At 50.0% G+C, this 15,143-nt stretch overlaps 1 protein-coding gene across 3 annotated transcripts in view; it reads right to left on the reverse strand.

Annotated features, from left to right (window-relative positions):
- The window catches only part of CUL4A (cullin 4A), a gene marked incomplete at its 5' end in the record, with an annotated part of 41,362 nt that overhangs the window by 12,107 nt on the left and 14,112 nt on the right, over positions 1–15,143 (reverse strand). For 2 of the 3 annotated variants that reach the window (XM_079721920.1, XM_079721919.1), the window contains 10 exons: positions 862–969; positions 1,765–1,850; positions 1,933–2,043; positions 2,293–2,397; positions 3,724–3,916; positions 7,379–7,497; positions 9,697–9,764; positions 11,751–11,833; positions 12,836–12,925; positions 13,314–13,476. In XM_079721920.1, the coding sequence (XP_079578046.1) occupies positions 862–969; positions 1,765–1,850; positions 1,933–2,043; positions 2,293–2,397; positions 3,724–3,916; positions 7,379–7,497; positions 9,697–9,764; positions 11,751–11,833; positions 12,836–12,925; positions 13,314–13,476 (1,126 nt within the window). Of the gene's footprint in view, positions 1–861; positions 970–1,749; positions 1,851–1,932; positions 2,044–2,292; positions 2,398–3,723; positions 3,917–7,378; positions 7,498–9,696; positions 9,765–11,750; positions 11,834–12,835; positions 12,926–13,313; positions 13,477–15,143 lie in introns of all 3 variants that reach the window. The other variant, XM_079721918.1, reaches the window with a different exon arrangement.

Here is a 15,143-nt window from a genome sequence, read left to right on the forward strand (position 1 = left end):
GTCACACCTGGGCCCGGGAGCACGAGAGAACCGGGTGCGTGTGGGGTGCCTCAGAGTCTTCCCATTGGGTGGAGAGATTCAGGGAGGGAGGGCCGAGCCCACGGCCGTGGAGGTCCCGTGGGGCAAGCGGACACAGAGGCTGGAGGAGAGTGGGGTATGTGCGCCAGGGGAAGGAAGCTGAGGGGCTTCCTCAGAACATCAGCATTCAGGATGGAGGGGAGGGAAAAAAGAGAAGAAAACCACAAAGGCAACAGACTAGTGGGGTCAGAAACAGAAGAACAGCCAAGGAAAGATACTGTCTTGGAAACGGGAAGAAGGGCTCCAAGAGGCAGCGCTCTGCCCTGGCTCCCAGAGTCCAGGGCTCCACGCCCAGCTCTCTTCCTGGAGGCCTGGCACCAGCCAGCCAGCGCCCCAAACAGCGGTCCGGGTGCTGCTTCCTTCTCTGCACGTTCCGTGCCTGAGCCCAGGGTTCTCCCCAGTACCCGCATGTCCCCAGAGAACCAGAGTGACGACCAATACACGCACCAACCCCTGCCCCTCGCGGGACCCTGGTGCTGTCTACAACGGGCGGGAGGAACAGCCAGACATGGAGGCCCATGGCTCTGCATGCAGGAACTTTTTAAAAAAGCGCCTGTGCCAGCATCTTCTTCACGGGTGGCCGGTGGACATGGAGACAAAATGCGTCCACTGCGAACACTGTTTAGACAGAGACGATTGGGGTTTTGACCGAGTGCATGATTTAAACACTCCTTGAAAGACAGCACATCTGTGCTGGCCTGGGTGCTACAAGGGTGAGGTCTGTGGGGCTCTGGAGCACCAGTATATGAATAACAAAGGGCATTCGGGCTTTAAAACACTTACCTCTGGAGTTAGATGTACTTCCATGGGGGTGTACGTCGGCCAGTATCCCATCGTAAGTATGTTCACTGTCAGGTCTATAGAGCCCGGGTCACTTTGATTCTGCATATACTAAAACCAAAGAAAATCAGGACAGAATGATTACTTTAGAATATCACCAAAAAGAATTAATTCATTAAAAAGTAAATGGTGTCATTTTCAAAGTACAGTTTACCTTGTGTTTTCATTTATTTCACTCCCTGGAACATATTTCACCGAAACCACACACCCTGTTCTAAAGTCACTAGAAATGTTTTCTCTTCTTTAGTCAAATAAGGATCATTAAAATCATTTAAGTCAAATTTTTAGTGTGCAATTTTAGGGATTATTTTCCCTTTTTCTTTTTTTGGCTGTACTGCACAGCTCATGGGATCTTAGTTCCCCAACCAGGGACTGAACCTGGGCCCTTGGCAGTGAAAGAGTGGAGTCTTAACCACTGGACTGCCAGGGAATTCCCAGGGACTATTTTTCTGTTTCATTTTAAATTTAAGTTTTTTGAATATGTGAGATGTTAATGGTGTAATTTTTTTTTTTTTTTTTGCTGTACGTGGGCCTCTCACTGTTGTGGCCTCTCCCGTTGTGGAGCACAGGCTCCGGACGCGCAGGCTCAACGGCCATGGCTCACGGGCCCAACCGCTCCACGGCATGTGGGATCTTCCCAGACCGGGGCACGAACCCGTGTCCCCTGCATCGGCAGGCGGACTCTCAACCACTGCGCCACCAGGGAAGCCCAAATGGTGTAATTTTTAAGGACGAGGATTCTACATAATTCACATACTTATGTACATAATTTACATAATCACTTCTCACAATTTAAAATAGGATACTTTTTAAAAAGCTGTTTTACTTGACAAGAACACAACTTGCCTGCTTGAAATGAACCATGATGTCCTTAGAGAGCTCCATGTCCTTGAACATGCCTTCCAGCTTGCTGGTGAACGCAGCCCCACACTCTGGACACAAGTGGACTGCAGGTGAGCATCCTGGGAGAACACCCATCGGGCACCAAGGCCCACCCCCGCCCCATGTGCTCACCGTGCTTCAGCTTCGACAGCATAGACTTTTCAGCATCAACGGAGGCACTTTTTCCAACAAGGAGTCTTTTTGCCAAATCTTTCTTATAAAATGCTTCAAAGACATCTTTACCTATTTATGAGCAAGTGAGAACAACGTTAAGTCATTAGATAGCTTCCATGCAAACGTTCACCTCGACAGCTGAAACGGCCAGAGGGGCGTCCGCCCTGACGCAAGCCAGCTCTACCCACTGAATCCCCACAAACGCCTCACTCAGTCCGTGGCAGCCATCACCCTAGTCCCTGTGGTAACAGGGAAGTGGACACATTTCCTGGTGTCCTCTGTGCCCGGCGGTGAGGAGATGCCGTGAGCCCTGCTCACCGTGAATGAACCGGAATAGGATCATGATCTTGTCCAGGATCCTCTCCAGCTCCTCGTCCGTTGCTTCCTTATTACCTGCTCTCAATTTTGAATCAACGTGTTTTGCTGTAAGAGGTAAAATTATTTGAAAAATAAGCATTCATTATCTAACACATATTCTAAATAGATGAAGGAAGATCTTTAATTTCTCCACGCAAAAACCGAACAGTAACACTCTGGAACCTTTCCAAAATGACATTATTATGAGACAAAAAGGCAAACACCTGATTTTCTAAGATCTGTACTTTCAGGGCACCGAGAACAAACACTTTGATTCCATGCTGGGGCTCATGACACATGAGTGCTCCAGAAAGTGCAGTACCCCGTCTTCAAGATGTGGTGTGATACATCCGGGTGAGACTTTCTCAAGAGAAAGCACTTTTCTCAGGGCTGACAATGCAGGGACAGAGCAGTTCTGCTTGGGCTGCTTGTTTCTGAGATACACGAACCAACCATGACCTGGCTTAAGGAAGGCAGAACCCAAGCTCCCAAGAGTCTGAACCCATCTTTAGAGAAATCGCAATCCATAAAGTGGTTCAAAGGCCAAATTAAATTGCCTTTAAACTTCTCCTCTTGTTGCTTTTTTCCCTTATCATTCTTTATTATGAAATATTCTGAACATACACAGAAGTAGTCACTTGTACAGTGAACCCCATGTGCCCACCACACATTTTCAACAACCCTCAACAGAGCCCAAGTCTGCATCACACCTTCCCTGCCCTTTGCCTCCTGTCAATCTCAAAAAAAAAAAAAAAATTTACTCACTAATGAAATTCTGTGAATCCTAAAATATTTTGATATTATCATGAAATAATCATATAAAGTGATAATTTAAAAACTGTTTCATCTTAAAATATGCTATCTCCTGAGATGTCATTCAATTTTACCATACTTTGATACTGACTGGAGGATACAAAGATAGCGACTAAATAGCATCTCCTGTTAAGTATTATCTAGAGATTGATAGTTATCCTCATAACCTCATAACGTTCATATGTAACAAACCTCAATCCAATTTCTGAGCAGAAATCACTGGCTGGCTTGTAGTCGACGTAGAGAATCAAGGCTCATCCTTACAAAAACAACTCTGGAGCTGTGAGTAGTACAAACTAGGATAAATCTTTATGTCCCTTCCTCTCTTATGATGTCAAGCTCCATTTCCTTACAAAATCACAACTACATTCACCCTTATGAAAGTACCACGCACTTACGTATGTATTTAATATATCTATAAGCACACACCTGTGTATGTGGTTTTTTGAAAAGGTGTGTCCTGTTAAGGCATGTTCCCTGCCCTCCCCATAAGGAGGCTGAACTTTTGGGAAAAAAATCTACTTGAATTTTGCTTTATTTTCCCATGTTAAGAAAAGGTATAGAAGTATGTGTTTCTACCAATCAGCTCTGCAGGTTTGTTTGGCCTCTTGTTGATGAACGATTCGAAGGACTCCTTCATCAGGTTGATGAACTTCTCGTTCCTCTGGAAGCACACTTCTATCACGTGGTCCACTCGGTCCTTGAAATCCAGCAGGTCCTGCACCATATCTTTATCTTTTTCAGGATTGATAACGATCGTTGTCCCAAAAGTCTGCAAAAACATACCCCAAGTCATCAACAGGTTTCTGATACAACACAATTTTTCTCCTGCTATCGAACAATCATGATAGTTTTATATAAATTAATCACCTCTCACTGCTGTGGCCTCTCCCATTGTGGAGCACGGGCTCCGGACGCACAGGCTCAGCAGCCATGGCTCACGGGCCCAGCCGCTCCGAGGCATGTGGGATCTTCCCAGACCGGGGCACGAACCCGTGTCCCCTGCATTGGCAGGCGGACTCTCAACCACTGCGCCACCAGGGAAGCCCCCACTCCTGGTTTTAAACACTAAATAGTTTCAAAAGTTTCACAAATTTAGTCCACCTTCTAAAAATTAAGTGGATATGCAACTAATGCTTTAGGGTTACAATTCTGCTTCTGGAAGAATTTATCAATTACTGGGGAAATGTCTGTTGCTTTCTGAAGAAAAAACTTTTACTTAAAATTCCTCAAATAGAAAGTAACCCCCTTAACCTGATACACCTATTTGGACTTCCTGACTATAGTTCTCTTTCCCCTTCATTTCTAACCATGGGTGGTTTAGAGCCTGGTTTTTAGCCTGTATTTTTAATTTAAAGATGCTATTTAAACATCACTAAAAGTCTGTGCGTGACAACAGGTCGCTATCTGATGAAAAACTACCAGCTGAAGAGATGGTGAACACAACCGTGGTTCAATGTAAGACACATCTTCACAGGACACACACACAGTTACATGTCAAAGGTGCCCATGGAGGCTCATCGTTGGTGAAAAGGTACAAATGACATGGCATAAAGACCTTCTGGAGAGGGACAGGGCATGACCAGCAGGGGCGGGAGGGACTCACTCTTCACTCTGTACCCTTTCACGCTGACAGGATTTTAAAATAACGTACATAAGACCACGACACATGAGGGTCAGCTTTATTTTGTGAGGAAACACTGTGCTGTCACAGCGTAACTGCTTATCATTAGTGGACCCTCGGAACCGTGTTCACACACTGACTTTTCCTGCTGAGAATGGACACTGCAAAGGTGAACTCCTGTGTTCAGCACTTGTTCCTGTTCTCTCAGGACTACTGGTCGGCAAAACCCTAAATCTCCACTGGCCTTTCTTAACATAAAGCTCCACTGCTGACCCAGCGTGAGTCGCTTATGCCTTTCAGCTCAATGCAACCGCACAAAATCCTGGGGGCATGTGTGCGTGCATGCGTGTGTGCGTGTGTCCAAGCTGGCCACATGCAGATCAACACGCAACTTCAGGCCTGGTTATTTCCTTTATCTTTTTCCTCAGCTGAATTTTCCCCGTGACAGTCACAGATTCACGTGCGGCAGAAACAGTGACGATGTCCTCGCACACTAAGCCTCGTCTCCCCGATGGTGCCCTGTGGGAAGCCACTGAGCAGCGCCCCAGCCAGGACACTGGCCTTGACACAGCCCACCCGTCCCACCCCAATGGGTCACGGTGTTCGCCTGTAGCTCCCTGTGTGTGCGTCACCTGGGCCATCACCTATGTGTGTCATCTAGGCCCACGGCCAAGAGGACAAGCAGTCAGCACCACAAGGATCTCTCCTGTTGCCTTTTGATAACCATACACACACACACACGCATGCATACACACACAGAAACCCGCAAGCACATGTTTACGTAATAAATCCTGGATTTCTAGGAAACAAAGTAGCATACACACCCACCTGACATACCAAAATGTGTGAGAGTTCCCACTGAGCAAAGGCATGAGATCACGTTTATATGGTAGATTCACAAAAACAACTTTCGAAAATCTCGATTGTAGAACTCAGCTAGTATCGGGTTGGCCAAAAGGTTCATTCAGTTGCTTCTGTAAGATGGCTCTAGTAGCGCTTAGTTGTCTTTAACTTCATTCAAAACAATTTTGTTAGACTGTATTGTGACAGCTGTCACATCAGCGTGCATTTAAAAAAAGACATCAAAATTGGCAAATCTTTGTGTGCCCATTTTAATACTGAAGATGGAAGAAAAAACAACATTCTCAGCATATTATGCTTCATTATTTCAAGAAAGGTAAAAACACAACTGAAGCACAAAAAAAGATTTGTGCAGTATATGGAGAGAAGGTGCTGTGACTGATCAAACGTGCCAAAAGTGGTTTGCAAAGTTCTGTGCTGGAGATTTCTCGCTGGACGATGCTCCACAGTCGAGCAGACCAGTTCAAGTTGATAGCGATCAAATCGAGACATTAATTGAGAACAATCAATGTTATACCACAGGGTAGATAGCCAAAATACTTAAAATATCCAAATCAAGCCCTGAACATCATTTGCACCAGCTTGGTTATGTTAATCGCTTTGATGTTTGGGTTCCACATAAGTTAAGTGAAAAAAAGCTACTTGACGGTATTTCCGCATATAATTCTGTACTTAAATGTTCCGTTTTTTTGTTTGTTTGTTTGTTTTTTTGCTGTATGCAGGCCTCTCACTGTTGTGGCCTCTCCCGCTGTGGAGCACAGGCTCTGGACGCACAGGCTCAGCAGCCATGGCTCACGGGCCCAGCCACTTTGCGGCATGTGGGACCTTCCCGGACCGGGGCACGAACCCGTGTCCCCCGAATCGGCAGGCGGACTCTCAACCATTGCGCCACCAGGGAAGCCCTAAATGTTCCGTTTTTAAAACAAATTGTGACGGGCGATGAAAAGATACTGTACAATAATGAGTGTATACTGTAAAGAGATCATGGGGCAAGTGAAATGGACCACCACCAACCACACCAAAGGCCAGTCTTCATCCAAAAAAGGTGATGTTGTGTATATGGTGGGATTGGAAGGGAGTCCTCTATCATGAGCTACTTCTGGAAAACCAAACGATTAATTCCAACAAGTACTGCTCCCAATGAGACCAACTGAAAGCAGCACTCGATGAAAAGCGTCTGGAATTAGTCAACAGAAAACAACACATAATCTTCCATCAGGATAATGCAAGACCGCATGTTTCTATGATGACCAGGCAAAAACTGTTACAGCTTGGCTGGGAAGTTCTGATTCATCCACCGTATCACCAGACATTGCACCTTCAGATTTCCAATTTATTTCAGTCTTTACAAAATTCTCTTAACGAAAAAAAATGCAATTCCCTGGAAGACGGTGAAAGGCACCTGAACAGTTCTTTGCTCAAAAAGGTAAAAAGTTTTGGGACGATGGAATTATGAAGTTGCCTGAGAAATGGCAGAAGGTAGTGGAACAAAACAGTTAATAAGTTGTTCAATAAAGTTCTTGGTGAAAATGAAAAATATGTCTTTTATTTCTACTTGAAAACCGAAGGAACTTTTTGGCCAACCCAATACTTACGCTGATGACAAACGGCCAAATGGCAGCTTTTAAAACGTGTTTACACCCGGACGGTATTCATCCCTACAACTCCTGTGCACGAGTGACCTGGAGGGAGACGTGTGATGGTGGCCCCATGCCCGTCCCTCGCAGAGCCCGACCGATGGCCACGCACCTTGATGTACTCGCTCCAGTGCTGCAGCAGTGCCTGCTGGCCGCCCCGCACGCGGCTGAACAGCTGGTACATCTGAGTGAGGTCGGGCACTCTGTTCTCATCCAACAGGTGGTCCAGCCCTGAGATCACACGGCAATGTTAGCTCGGCACGGCGGGTGGGAAGGCGGCACGAGCAAAAGCTAGGCTGGGCCGGGGCTCGCGGCACACAGGGCCCCCGTGGACACGGAAACCCAGGGGTCGGCTGGTTCCTACGCGGGCAAGGCCCCGTGATGCAGTCCACCAGGTGAGTCTTGTTCCCTGAGCACCATGCTGGGAGGTGTAGTCCCTACCCCTTCCCCGCACGGAGGCCCCTTATTTGGCTAATGCAGAAAGGTCCGAAGAATGCTCACACCAACTCTCTGACCTGGGAGCTTTACGACCCCAGATCACTTCTGATTTAGTCCATCAGCCAGAAGGTATATTTGCCTAAGATAAGCTATCAAATCTAATCTTTTAGTTGACTTATTTTATTCACCTGTATAATAAATTGTGGAAGGAAAACATGTATTGTTTATCAGATACTTGGAGGTGCTTAACAGCATTTTTTTAGGTCTTTACTATTTCAGGTTTTAACATTTTACAAAGATTTTCTAAAACCACCACAATCAGAAGAGCTTCAGGAAGGATGTTCTAACCACCTGTTTTCTGATAACTGTGGGGAGGCCGTGAGGTTAGAGCGGAGAAGCTGTGAGCCAGTCACGTGACTGCAGCCCCAGCTTCTGCTGTAAATCAGGCACACTGTCCACACGTCAAAGACACACAAACACGTCGGCTGTGCTGATGGACCGGATCCTGAGCAAGGCTCCAAATGTCTGTATTTCTCTCAATGACTATTTGATCTACTGATGCAGATAACTTATTCTACAACTGATGTACTGAAACGCTGAAGGATGACTTAAAATTCAAAAATTATAGCTTTTAATTTTTTTAATGCTTTTAATAAAATTTAGACTATACTTTTACATATATATAATTTACCATTTTCTTGAAATAATTTTGCTCATCAAAATACACACTGAAACGATTCATCCAAATTTCTACTGTCTACATGAAGTTCCCTTTTCTTCTAAAAGTGACTCCTTTTTGGACCGCCCTGGTGGTCCAGTGGTTAAGACTCTGTGCTTCCACTTCCGGGGGCGAGGGTTCGATCCCTGGTCGGGGAACTAAGATCCCTCATGCCGTATGGCGTGGTGCCCCCGCCCCCCCAAAAAAAGTGACTCCTTTTTAATAGACACCTAGTATGAAATCAGAGGACACTTGTTTCAGGTGGACAGTAAATCGAGGCCCCATCCACATGGAAACGTACCAGTGTGTGGGCTCCAGTGTGACGTGAGCAGGAGACACCAGATTGGCATCCTGGCCCTCGGCTTTCGGGCCATGATCCGAGGCACTAGTGTCTCGCTCGGGTTTCCTGTAAACCGGGGCTGTTCCAGGACCAGAAGCCATTTACCTGAAGTACAGCAGACGCTCACCAACACTAATTCTCTCCCTTTGGCTTCATTCTGGTTTCTCTTGGAAGCCCCACGTTTAGTGTCTCATTAGAGATATTACCACCTGGCAAAGCAGACCCCAACCAGATGCATTTGGGGGCTATTGGGCCTTCCCAGAATTAGACTTTAAGGTTTCCAATAGCTTGAAACAGATCCCGTGGCTCCAAAATGACTTTCAAACGTAACAGTAAATGATATAAAAAGCAACACCAAGCACTAAAGTGTATAAGGTTAGACTGTGCTCATTACAGTGAGGGTGGGAGTGAAAACATCACATCACCTCTAACAGCACGGCGCTAAAACTGCACCGTCGGCCGCGTGCCGAGCTAGCCTGGTCCGCCTCTGTCCTGGGACCATGGTGCCAGCAGCTTGTCTGCCGCGGAGCCGCACGCAGGGCAGGGATGCAGCCCGCGGGCACCCCCAGCCCATCGGACCGCGTGCGTCCACACCTGCGGGTCAGTGCCCAGGAGGGACGTCACCGCACAGGATGGGGCCTGTGAGCACAGCCCAGGCCGTCTGCCGGCCAGAGGGCCTCTTGCAACCAACCTCTCAGCCCGGATAGGATTTCACGTGATTTTAGCTTAAACCGTGGTTCTTACGCGTGCCTTTCACTACTGCGTGTAATCAATTCTCCCCTCAAGGGCTAATGGTCCACCACTTTCCCGATGATTTCAGTGCCTGTCTTCTTACAACAACGAGGGTCCTCGCGTGCTTACAATGCTCCGCTAACTCTCTTAGCAAATCAGGGACAAGCAATCAGTGCAGAGACACAGAGCTGGGAAAACCTACCTTTCTGCAGAATCGCTGTTAAATGTTCTCCTAACAGCTGCTTCTCCACACAGGCAATCAGTGGTTTCCTGGGAAGTAAACAGAGGCGTGTCAGGAAGGAAGTACTGGGGAGAGCCTGTCGGCTGTGGAGGACGGGGACCCCCGTCCACGCAGCTGAGCCCAAGTCAGCACACGCCCAGCCATCACCGACGCAGGCTCAGGTCACCGGGGCCCCGGGAGAGGGAGACAGCAGCGGGTGGGAGGCGCCCTCGTCCACCGCACCTGCGACAACCCGGGCGGGCTGCCCGCGACCCTGCCCCGCCCGGGTCCCACAGACGGCCTCCTGCACCCATAGCTGTCCCTCTGCCCTCACTTCCTCCTGCCTGTCTTCCCCCAGGACCACTCTTCAAAATCTGACTTCTCAGAGCGGCCGCGGGAACGTCACGCAGGACACACAGCTGCCACTCCTGACCCATCACCCCTGCTCGCTCAGCTCTTCTTTTAGGAGACCAGAGCCCCCGCTTCGCTCCCAGGCGTGTGGACCTCGGCCTTCATTTTGAGGAACTTTTCACCGCACCACCTCAGGTGAACCTCAGGGCGACCCCAGAGGGACGTGCGGCAGGCACTCGGGCTCTGGGCACGGAGGGCCCAGAGGTGTGGCCTGCACCGGCGCCCGCAGTGCCCGTCCCGAGGGTGGCGGCGTGCACGGGTGAGGCGGGAAGGGGTGCCCGGAGCACAGCCTGTAGGCTGCCATGGCTCCTCATCTGCCACCTCCCTCCTGTTTCTCCGAAAACTGTTTCTCACTCTGTGACCTTTGAATCGCCCGACACCACAGGAGCCACCTCGGGCAGTGCCCCTCGAAACCCTAACCCGAGGGGGGCCCACGGTCTGCTGTGCTTAACTCTCGGACACTCCTAAGCAAGACTGGGGAGCGGGCAGTTATAACACAGCACCTACACACCGGAGGGCGGGGAGGAGGGGCCGAGGGGCCTGGCACCAACGGGCGCTGCACAGTCTCCCCCACGCCCCCGCCCCCTCCCTCCCCCGTGGACCCCGCTTCGGCCCAACGGCACCGCCCTGCACCTGAGGTCCGCACGGCACCTCCAGCGCCAGGCGTCTGGGAGCGGCCTCACCTCTGCTTCACGACCCTCTATTTTCCATGTTCTCAAGCTGTCACATCCTGTCCCTTCCTTTCATCCTGCCTGGCCCCTCCCCCCACCCCGGGAGTCAACACACTCTGCACGGTTTAGCACTTTCCCTCTTGAAAACGTCTCTCTTTTCTGTCTCTCACGTTTCTGCTCTAATCTTCCTCACTTGAATAAATATTATGTGCCTGACGCAGACATTCACAAAACCTGCCCTGTACTTTTCCCTAGCTACTCACTGACCTCAGTTTTAGAGGAAAAAAAAAAATTGGATGAGAAGAGAAGGGACAAGTTACTTCCCTGGCGGTCCAGTGGTTAAGAATCTGCCTTCCAACGCGGGGGACGTGGGTTCGATCCCTGGTCGGGGAACTAAGATCCCACGTCCCGCAGGGTAACTAAGCCTGTGGGCCGCAACTACTGAGCCTGGCACCACAACTACAGAGCCCACGCGCTCTGGAGTCCACGTACCGCAACTAGAGAGAAGCCCGCACGCTGCGACAAAAGATCCTGCATACCACAACTAAGACCCGACGCAACCAAAAATAAATATAATAAATAAATATTATAAGAAAAAATGTGACTGAGTACTATAAGGAAAAATTACAGCTATATCAGATGTCCAACAAAACTCTACAACCGAAATTGCCCATATTCAACGATATCTCATTAACGTAAACTTCTATAAATTTATTATACATTTATAACATAAATTATAAACTGTCTATAAAAAGATACCGAGTATCTCAGCCTGAATCACTCCCTTTGGACGATAACTCACCACAGGCCACGAGTCAGTGTGACTTACAAGTGCTGGGTAATCACAGACAACAAGCAAACTGTCCCAGGAGCAGAATACGTTCAGGTTCAGAGAGCAGCGAGCGAGTCTACAAGACGCTGCGGGTCAGAGCTGAGCGCAGGAGTGGTACTCACTGTGTGCTGTGGTCTAGATACGTGATCACGCGGTCACCCTCCTCCCCCAGGCGCTTACTCACATGGTTCAGGTACTCCGGAACCTTCCAAACACAACATTTAAACACATCAGCAACAAAAACCTTCTTCACATTACCCAAGAAGCTGAAATACTGTTTTCCTTATTTAAGAAAAAAAAGCAGACTGTACATTCAGGCCCAAATGTTAACAGAGTACCAGGAGTGGGGGTGGTGAGGAGGGGGAGGGTGATACACGGCAGGTTTCCTTCAACCCAATCCTGGAGACTGAAGGTAACGTCTGGAATGGGGGCAGGCAGCACGGCATGGTCCTGCCTTGCTCCTGGGGAGGGTCCTCCTGTCACCGAGGCCCGGGGATAGGTCATGGCACCCCCCAGCCCACGCTTAGCGGGGTCGGCAAACGCCAAGCAACAGACTATTCCTCTGAGGCCCTAAAGAGAGTGGCTGTAGGAGATCTCAAAACATACTCTCTCTGAGTTTCCAGGGGTGAAGGGTCACCTGCCTGCACAGCAAAGGCCCCATGACAGGGGTCGCTGAGGCTCTGACCCCGGGGCGGCAGCCAGGCCAGTCTCCGACTCCCCCTCCTGTGACAGTCCCGAGGGGCTTCCTGCTGAGCTGGGCTCTGATACCCGAGAAACCGGCTATCAAGTTTTTGGGTTCTTATTACTACTAAATACATGGTTTTTTCCCGTGGCTTTTTGGGTAATCTTTTCAATGCCTCACAGAGATGAACATTTTTAACATGTCAGGTTTCGCTTTCATATTTAAGAATTATCTTTTAAACTCTTATTTCAGCTTGAGTTCCTTTATGTATTTTAGAAGCTATTACACTAGCTTTTTTACTGTGTGGGGGGGCAATAGAAGGGTTTCTAAATTAGGAGAAAAAAATTAAGCCCTTAATAAACTCACAAAGAAGCTCATCACTAGGAATTTAAACTAGATTGTAGCTTTTGGAAGATTTTCAGTGAGATGTTTGCCAGCGTGAAGAGACAAACATTTAGAAATCACACTTAGATGCACATCTATGAAAATGAAATAAGGCAATTCAGAAACATTTCGTTGTCTCACCTCTCTTTCTTGCATTAACCTTTGGCCTTCTGCAGCATATAAACAATTAGTTTCTTCCAAAAATTTCAGTTCAAATGAATCTTTATACACCTAAAAAATGAGCAGGGTTAACGACCAATTACAGCGAAGAAACCTAGCTCTCAGCTTGAAGTGCTGGTGCAGCCCCATGTCGAGGGCGCACGGCTGCCGTGACCTGTGCCCGTGACAAGCTGCCTGGGCCCGCCCAGCCTCCCTGCTCTGCCCAGGGTGCTCCCAGGCCCCGGCCGTCTCCCGGGGCACTGCGTCCGTGCAGCAAAAGCTGCCCCTTCCCCAGCTCCATGTGAGTGCCAGCCAAGTCATTCCCCTCCCATACTTTTAGCAATACTCTAACGGTGTCAGCTCCGACACTGACATCTTTGACACCTCGTCGCCTGGGTGCAGGCGGCTGCGCAGGGGCCCAGCGCTTCCCTCGCGGGCTGTGAGGACGCGCGGGGCCCACCTGGAGGTCGGACAGCATGCCCAGCAGGCCCCGCAGCAGGCTCCGGTCCACGGCCTCCCCGCTCCGCTCCCGCTTGATCAGAAGCAGGATGCCATCGATGGTCTTTGTCTGAACCATTTTATCGCTAATAATATGGTTTCTAAATAGTTCTAATCCCATATCCCTGTACAAACAGAGAAGACAAGACTGTTTTAGTTTCACTTCTTAGAAGTTCTGGGTGAAGCTCCAGCTACACTATGAGTATCACCCCCAAGCTACTGACTTGCTAACTCTCTGGTCCAGGTGTCAAGAACTCCTGTTTTAAAAAAATTTTCATTCTTGACAGTCTGGTGTGCCTTGTATTTCTTTCCTCATCAATGCTGCCTGTTTCCTGCATGGGTCAGCAGGTTCCTGCCGTCCTGCCCGGGAGCTCTGGGACCCTCTGCCTGCCCTGCCCGCATCCTCCAGCTGCTCCTTCTGTGTGGCCCTGGCCACAGACGACAGAACTGAGGGTGCAAAGCAGAGTCCATCGCACTCCCTCAGCCCGCTCCCTCCCGATTCCGTGTGCTGTGCCCTCTCGCCACCTCTAAGCCCCATCCTGTAAAGTCGCTTCCTTTTCTAGCTTCCTGGCCGTCCGTTCACTCTGACCCAAGGCAGTACGATTTCTCCTTCTACCACCGGGAAGCCGCTTGTCTTTGTTTCCTGTAACCCACGCGTGGGGCGGCTGGGGCCCTCCCTCCTCTCCGTGACCCCACGTCCCCTCTGCCCCTCTGTCCTAAGGGCTTCAGCACCTCCTGACTGACTCCATCCTTAGAGCAGCTCCGTGAGGGATGACCGTCCTCCAGATGGAGAAACTGAGGCAGAGAGATCACAGGGAGCTTGCTGTGCCCAGCTCGCCAGGCTCCAGAGTCTAAACGTAGTTCATCATGTAACCCTGCTGTCTAACCTGGAGGCACTGCCCAGCGCGTGAAGCCTACCAGCCCCCGTCCACCGCAGCAGGCAGGGAAGCAAGTGTGCTCGTGCAGGATGGCAGAGATCGCTGTGAGGGTGCGTGAGAAATCCAGGTGTGCAGTGGAGCCCCGGCCTGAGCTCTGCAGAGGCCACGGGAGAGGCCCACTAGCTGAGACAGGAGGAAGTGGGGAGAGGAAGCCTGCTGCGCCCAGGCACGCCGAGGGAGGAGGAAGCCGCGGGCACATCCTGGCGGCTTTGCTGGAGTCTGAGCTGAGAGTGTGGCTTCAGAAGGTCCTGCGGTGGCAGCCGCGCTGCCTCAGTTTCTCCATCTGGAGGATGGTCATCCCTCATGGAGCTGCTCTAAGGATGGAGTCAGTCAGGAGGTGCTGAAGCCCTTAGGACAGAGCCCCGCCCAGAGGAGGAGCTCTGCGACTTCCTGTCATCATCAGCTTTTCCAAACTGATTGTTCCTCTGAGTAATGACGATCTGTCCTGCAGAGGTTCGTGGGTGTCTAGTAGGAGGCGTGCAGGAGTCGGGGCTGAGAGGACAGAGGGGCAGAGGGGACGTGGGGTCACGGAGAGGAGGGAGGGCCCCAGCCGCCCCACGCATGGGTTACAGGAAACAAAGACAAGCGGCTTCCCGGTGGTAGACGGAGAAATCGTACTGCCTTGGGTCAGAGTGAACGGACGGCCAGGAAGCTAGAAAAGGAAGCGACTTTACAGGATAGGGCTTAGAGGTGGCGAGAGGGCACAGCGTGCTGAATCGGGAGGGAACGTCCATGTGGGCACAGGCAAGGAGGACCGAGGGCGAGACCACAGACAGGCCCCGTCACCAAGGCTGAGCTGCTCGGGGACGACGCTGGAAGTCGGGAACCAGGGACCCAGGGCAACGTGGGCACAG

The sequence above is a fragment of the Hyperoodon ampullatus genome, assembly GCF_949752795.1.
Source record: "Hyperoodon ampullatus genome assembly, chromosome: 16".
NCBI classification, from domain to species: domain Eukaryota; kingdom Metazoa; phylum Chordata; class Mammalia; order Artiodactyla; family Ziphiidae; genus Hyperoodon; species Hyperoodon ampullatus.